This window comes from Antedon mediterranea, chromosome 1 (assembly GCF_964355755.1).
Source record: "Antedon mediterranea chromosome 1, ecAntMedi1.1, whole genome shotgun sequence".
NCBI lineage: Eukaryota > Metazoa > Echinodermata > Crinoidea > Comatulida > Antedonidae > Antedon > Antedon mediterranea.
Genome location: NC_092670.1, coordinates 11126020 through 11132855, shown reverse-complemented (window position 1 = coordinate 11132855; position 6836 = coordinate 11126020). Strand labels below are relative to the sequence as shown.

The following is a 6836-nucleotide window of genomic DNA, read 5'->3' as shown; positions in this document are numbered from 1 at the left end:
CTTGAAATAAATATAAAATAGTTGAGAATTTACACTACTAAGGAAATAGTCTTGACAAGAATATAGAATTCACCATTTAATGTACACTCAACTGCAAAAGTTTCCCCTCTGCTTTTTTTGTAAGGGCTTGGGACCTTCAAATACAAAGTGCAATGAATGATATAATGTAAATTATAATGTAATAATTAAAACTGAATGTAATTTATAAAAATTACAAAATAATTTACAACATTAATCATTGCTCTTTGGATTTGGCAGCATTAAAAACTTTTTTTTTTTATTATTATTATTAACTTTACTGCACATTCAGAATACCATTAGATATGGTGGCCCAATGGCCAAATTGCATAAAATACAAATATTTTGTAAAAAGTGAATATAAAATCACAGAACAAATAAAAATTGAAGATATACGAAACAGTATAAAAACTATCCATGGCTACAACAATCATTTGGAATCATTCTTTTTGCTGCTTTTTTTTCCTCTCTTGATGAAGGCGACGGATGGCAACTATAGCCGATTTCCATTCTTTAAAAGTCACATCAGATGTTGCAGCACAATACCAATTTCCATAGTACTGAGTGTGGTTCTTATTTAATCTTGGTTGCTTACACTTTGAGCACACAATCGCAGACGTTCTTGGTTTGTATATTTTGATCGGTTTCCCTTCCGATATGTCTTTAGCCACTCGTTTTCTGTACAAGAGGGTAGTTCTAGGAATACGAGTACTGCTAGCCTCAGGGACTGACGGTGGTGGTTTTGCTATCTCGCCAGGAACTGGGATCGACGGTCTGTTTCCTAGAGTCGCTAGGCCGGAAGTGTTTTTTGGTAGGACAAATGTGAAAGATGGAGCGCTTGTATGAACGTTTAGCACCGCTGGCTTGGTTAAAGGTTCAAGTAGGGTTTTATCAGAGACAAGTTTGGGTATTGTTGCCGAGATGCCAGATTCCAACACTTGCCGCTCTTGCTTCTTTGACGTTCTGTTGTACCTGTTGAAAATAAATCAAACACAGTATTTAAAAACTTTAATGTATTTACTGTAGCGTAAAATAACAATCAATAACAAGTAAAAACTCACCACTGGATGAGTGTCGTACGATTTATCTCCATCAACTGAAGCTTAGCAAACAACATCAGGTGTCCATTCGACAGCACTTTCCGACGAATGTTCTTGTAGCCTTTGGTAATGAGCGGCCAGCGCTGGAAACGTTTACCTTCGATAGATACGGTAGATGGATACGCTTCACATAGTTTTGTAATAATGCACTCCATATATCGATTGCAGTCCGGCCACTGAGCTGGCCCGGTGTTCTGACCTAAGAAGCATCTTTTTAAAAAAAAACCAAAGAAACAAGTTAGATTTAAGACACATCATGCAACAAAGTAAAAAACGCTGGAAACTGCCTTACCGTCGAGTGCTTTCGACACCAGGTATTACGGAAGTAGTTTTACTTTTCTTGAACCTGCCTTTCGTCAGGTAATCTTGATGCCGTGCTTTGCGCTTAATGGTTTTGTCATAAGCATCCAGGTTGTTCCACAACTTTGCGACATGTTCAGCATGACTTTGACTTATCACTCCACTGTCTTCCTTAAACTGCATAAGGTAGTCTGCCAGGGCTTCAACTTTGGCGTAGCCTGGAATGTTGTCCGGTCCAGTGGAATCCTCAAGTTCCTAAATTGTAAAATATGAAAACAAAATATATAATCAGACTCGTGCATTGTATTTCAAAACAGAAACAAAATTTGTGAGGTAGAAGCTAATGATACAAATTTAACTCACTGTGTCAAAAAGGGCTGCTTTTCCTTCACCATCATCATCATCATTATCGTCACATGAAGGCAAGGGCTCCAGCTGGGGTGGTGAGGGTTCTTTAGCATTTCGAGGTTTAAAACAACGCTTAGGTGGTTTGTAGTCTGGTTGAGTCTTGTCATCATACCCTTCATCAACATCAAAAGTGTAAATTTCTTCATCAAAGTCTTCATCATAAATGGTATCTGTTTTGACAGGAAATTGAGTTTCGAGCACTTTGTTCGACTGGTTGTACAGGTACTCCACTCCGATGAGTTCTCCAGTGTACTTGTTTGGAATGATAAAACTTTTGTACACTTTTTTGCCAATCACTTGCTCTGACAGTATGTTGAGAGCATGCTGATGCAGTCCACTATATGTACTGGAGATGGGTCCTCCAGACTGGGTAGCGGCTAGTGCACGGTTTGCATTCCATTGAACAAGTCCATCCATCAGGTAAGCTTGGAAATGTAAGTCGCTAGCACGCTCACCTGAAAAAAAAATAAAACATCCATAATAATGAAATAATACAAAAATCTGTAGATCGGTTTGAAGATTTGGTAGATACCAAATAAAAAGTAATACTGTACCTGGAATAAACCTGTTAAGGTGAAGATGAAACAATTCCAAAGAAGTGGAGCCTCTTGCGCAACGATATACTGGCAAGGTAACTCCACCCTTAAGCATCTCACTGGTTTTTGTGTAGAGCGGGATGCCTTCTGGATCCTGGATGCAGGCGATGTGTCGCTCTTGTGAGCTCCAGATATCCCAGGTCTGTTCAGAGTCTAAGAGTGGGACGCCCATTGTGTCACGGCCTTCTTCACCATCGAGGGAAGTCAGCAGCTCTCGGATTAGGTTGGCAGTCTCGCGAGTCCCTCGTGTTGTCCTGCGACAATGTAAAGCATACTCCTTCTTGCTGATGTTTTTCAATATGATGTCGTCTGTTGGGTTGGAATGCTTCTTGCTTGCAATGAGCTGTTCACCCTTGGCGAGCTTCAGAAGTTCAACATCGTCAGCGCTCCACTCAAAAATGCAAGCGGAAAGACGTTTGAGAAATATCGGATACAACTGATGTGATTCTGTTGAACAAGCTGCAGCAATTCTCCTCATGAAGTGCCAGATGTCCAGACGAATTTTCATGTCAGGCCAGGCGCTGAACATCTTCCTTATGCTTGAATGACCGCAGCAGTCACGGTCGACGTAGAGAATCTCGGGAGGAGGTACGCCTGCCAAAGCATATCGGTTAATGATGCCGTTTGTCATGTTGTTTAAGCCACATCCTTCTGCAGCAGTCAGGACTGTAATGAGCACCTGGCCGTACTCATTTCCGACGTTTGTTGCCCACGCTCCTGTTCCACATGCACGACCGGCTAGCTTCCTTACAATCTGCAAAAAAACCCAAACAAATTTATTAGGAAGAAAGCTTCCCCACAATCTGCAAAAAAAAAAAAATTCAAATAATTAAAAGTAAATTGCAGAAATAGTATTGTTTATAAATTATTTACCCTTTTGGTCGAGTCAATTTTCAACACTCTTCCGAACGTCGATGTGATAGAAGCCTTGAGTTCGTCGATTCTTCCCATTACTTCGTTGCAGTAGATGGTAAGGAACCATTGGACAGAGGGAACAGGAATCATTTTAGACACCTCATCAAATTTAGAAGCAGCAATGACATAATCATCACGAGAACCACAGAACTTCTTGCAATTTTCTAAGTAGAGAGCCACTCTCTCATTCCACCGCCTTGTGTGTTGTTCTAAGACTTGTTGGCGAAGCTGTGATGGACTGTTACCGAGACCGCGGTACTTTAGAAGCTGCAGGACCCGGTTGTCGCAGGCCAAGTGATACGAAAGTACAACAGGAAACTGAAGGCGATGTGCTAAATCAAGTTGCTTTAAAATGTTTTCACTCCAGCCAATTTGTCTTTGTTTGCAATTAGAGCACCTCAGTTGCTCTGTTGCAAGAAAGTAGTGGCAGTCTAAATCCAGGACCGGACGAACGATTCCATGGAGGCCGCCTGATGTTAGTGGATAGCTCTTGCATTCTGGCCGAGGGCAGACCAGCTTGACCTGCCAAGTCTTGCGGGGCAACCAAAGAAGAAGACGATGACCGAAGTAACTGTTGGCCATGGGTATGTTTTTGTTGAGCGGATCCGGTTGAGGTGGATAATACCAAAGTTGTTTGAGTTTAGTTGAATCCAACTCTGCAGTCCCCTTCTTCGATTTCTTGAATAAGGTGTTTGAAATCCACTGCTGATCGATCTCGGGCAAGTTCTTCTTCCATTTATCTGGTATGAGACAATCTGCAAGAAAAACCAAAACAAAATTGTATAATTAATGAAACTACATTATGTAATTTTCATTTTCTAGTTTTAAAAATCAAACAAAATAATTAAAATTACACTGAAATAAACTACCTTCACTCTGTTTGATAGTTATTGTAGTGGATGGCATAGTACTAACAGGTTCATAAGATGTATTTGGTTGAGCTGTAAGACGGAAAATTAAAGAATATTTAGCAGTAAACTACTTTCATTCGCTATCTACAGTATGCTATAAAGCAATGTATTTAAACAACACGATTTTATGATTGAGTATAAATGAATGCATAAAAAAAAACGTAAACCCAGCAAGCCTACAACATACACAGGCACTAAAAATGCAAAACCTAAAATTATTAATTTAGAAAATGCACAAAAAACACAAATATGGAATAAGTCTTACCTGGTGCATATGAGGTTGATGGTTGCAAAGAAGCATCAAAGACATCAGTACCATAAAGTGTTTCATCTGTGACATCCTCAACCTTTTGTAGCTTAATACCAACAGGTATGTACGATGTCTGTCTAGTTGGGCATTTCCTGCGGCGTTTTATTTCTTTCATTGCTATGGCTTCTTTGCCTTCTGGGAAAGACTCCAAGTACCTCTTAAAGTTGAATTTGTTAATACTAAGTGAACTTGTACTTGGAATTTCATTAGCCATTTTAATAACAAAACATACTGCATATTCCAGTACATTTTCGACCATCCACTTGAATGTTTGTCCACTGTATTTACTATGCTGAAACTTGTAGCAGCCCAACACATCACATTCATCTTTGGTGTTTCCACCCAGCCTGCACACCTCCTTCAAGGCATCTTGCCGTACATCATCAGGAGTTAGACACTTGCCAGTTGGTCGTTTTCTCAAGCTGTTAAATACTACAGCAGCAGATGTATCTTCAAGAATTAAGGCACCCTCTTCACTGCGCCGAAAAGTTGGTCTGAACATACTGTACTGTCTATTGAACACCTGCAAAACTAAAAAACCTGATCAAAGGCAAAAATATATGTAAGTAAAGTATGTGAAAAAAGAAAATTTTACCCGTATAATGCCACTGTGCACCGTGCAGTTGTAGTAAATGGCTGTAAATAAAAGAAAATCAAATCTAAATAAAATAAAATATCTGTGGGTTAAAATTTCTCAAGTAATAATTAATAGTAGACCAAGACTTTAAATGTAAAATATTAATAAAATGAATTACATATAGCATTAAAACATATCTACTAAGAACAAACTATTTTATCTAAATTAAATTAAGAAAATATTACATATGAATAATTATGTTTTTTTTTCAATTAAAAAAAACTATATAAAGAATTACAACATAAATTAGAGTAAATTGAATAATCTTTGTTTATTAAACAGTGTATGTATCAACTCTTTGATCCCTGAGCACTTCCTTTAATGCAATCAAATTATTTGAGAATCTTATCTAAATCCACAAATACAGTTGATTGCCTAATTAAACGAATGCTTTAGATCAAAGAGTTGAAGCCTACACTTAATTAAACAATCATTATAATAAAAGTTAAATTGTTTATCTATCAATTAAAAGGGTTGACATGTGAACAAGGCTTTAGTCTGTTTCCCATGGATGCTATTCTGATACACCACACATTTAGTTTTTTATAGTTTAAAATTATGTTTAGGCCTAAAATCTATTACAGGGTACATAGGCTAGTCTAACTAGTAGTAGGATTGTTAAAATATTAAATAAATTAAACTTTAAAGAATAGCTTAATTACTTTAAACTAAATTTATTTACTATGGGATGGTTCTACGATAAATACTAATCTAAGCCTAGGCCTAGTCTAAACTACTGTAGTAAGTTTTGAAGAAAAAAAATAACAGAGAGCCCTAAGTAGGTAGCGTCTTACTAGGGCCTAGCCCTTACAGGCCCATGGTTTGACTTACAATTCATGGCAACCAAAAAAGATCTAGGCCTACCTAGTCCTAGAGGTCTTTCTATCTAGCCTACTAGCTAGGCCTAGGCTATATAGTAAAGGCATGCGTTATTGTTAATACTTTATGAAATATATGTAGGCCTATTGGTAATTAGGGGGATAAGTAATAATAGCAAATGCATTTTACCACACACAGAGCAGACTACCGCCAACAAGAATTAGCGTCGGCACCCATACAAACACATTTGCTAGGCCATGCATGGCATAGTTTCTATTGACTATGGCTAGGCCTAGGCCAAACAAGTTATCAACACTTTAAATGCCGATTTCAAGCATGAAATCAATTTCGCTCTTACCTTTAATGCAAGTACACGTTCGAGTTGAATACAGCTACTACCAGAATTCGCCTTGAAATTAATAATAATAAGTCTAGAGGATTTGTAAAAAGATGTTGTCGCATGTAAGTCTCTGGACAAAATCTCATCATTGTTTGTGTTGTGAAAAACTTGTTGAAGTCACATATTAATTACGTCACTTTTCAGTGTTCTGATTGGTCAAAATGACAAATTTGGAACAATTTTTGTAATGCTCTGATTACGTCACTTTTCAGTGCTCTGATTGTTCAACTTTTGGAACGCTTTCCGCTGCTCTGATTGGTCAATCAGTTGTTCAATTCATTGTCCAATTCTACAGCACATATGGGTTATTTGTAGTACTATAGTACAGGGAAAATTTCGAAAGTTGGCCAAAGTTTGACCCTTTTATTTTTTCACATAGACCTAACTGGTTACTATATCCTAATTGACATGCACAGAATTGC

At 37.9% G+C, this 6836-nt stretch overlaps 1 protein-coding gene across 1 annotated transcript; it reads right to left on the bottom strand.

The window, feature by feature from the left end:
* Window positions 1-279: 279 nt before the first annotated feature.
* On the bottom strand, window positions 280-6529 carry LOC140056223 (uncharacterized). The gene is made up of 9 exons (XM_072101521.1): window positions 6373-6529; window positions 4514-5194; window positions 4207-4278; window positions 3296-4092; window positions 2381-3176; window positions 1782-2281; window positions 1411-1673; window positions 1080-1328; window positions 280-990 (listed from the first exon to the last, which is right to left on the bottom strand). Exons 2-9 carry the CDS (start codon window positions 5058-5060, stop codon window positions 459-461), a joined length of 3756 nt encoding a protein of 1251 aa, XP_071957622.1. The 5' UTR covers window positions 5061-5194; window positions 6373-6529; the 3' UTR covers window positions 280-458.
* Between the last annotated feature and the right edge of the window lie 307 nt (window positions 6530-6836).

What these genes read in the sequence shown, in the direction of transcription:
- LOC140056223 (XM_072101521.1), bottom strand. Translation starts at nt 5,060, where the DNA reads ATGTTCAGACCAACTTTTCGGCGCAGTGAAGAGGGTGCCTTAATTCTT. An exon ending in ATCAACCTCATATGCACCAG is followed by an intron (nt 4,279 to 4,513) that starts GTAAGACTTATT and finishes TCCGTCTTACAG; the next exon opens with CTCAACCAAATACATCTTAT. An exon ending in AAGCAGCCCTTTTTGACACA is followed by an intron (nt 1,674 to 1,781) that starts GTGAGTTAAATT and finishes TTTACAATTTAG; the next exon opens with GAACTTGAGGATTCCACTGG.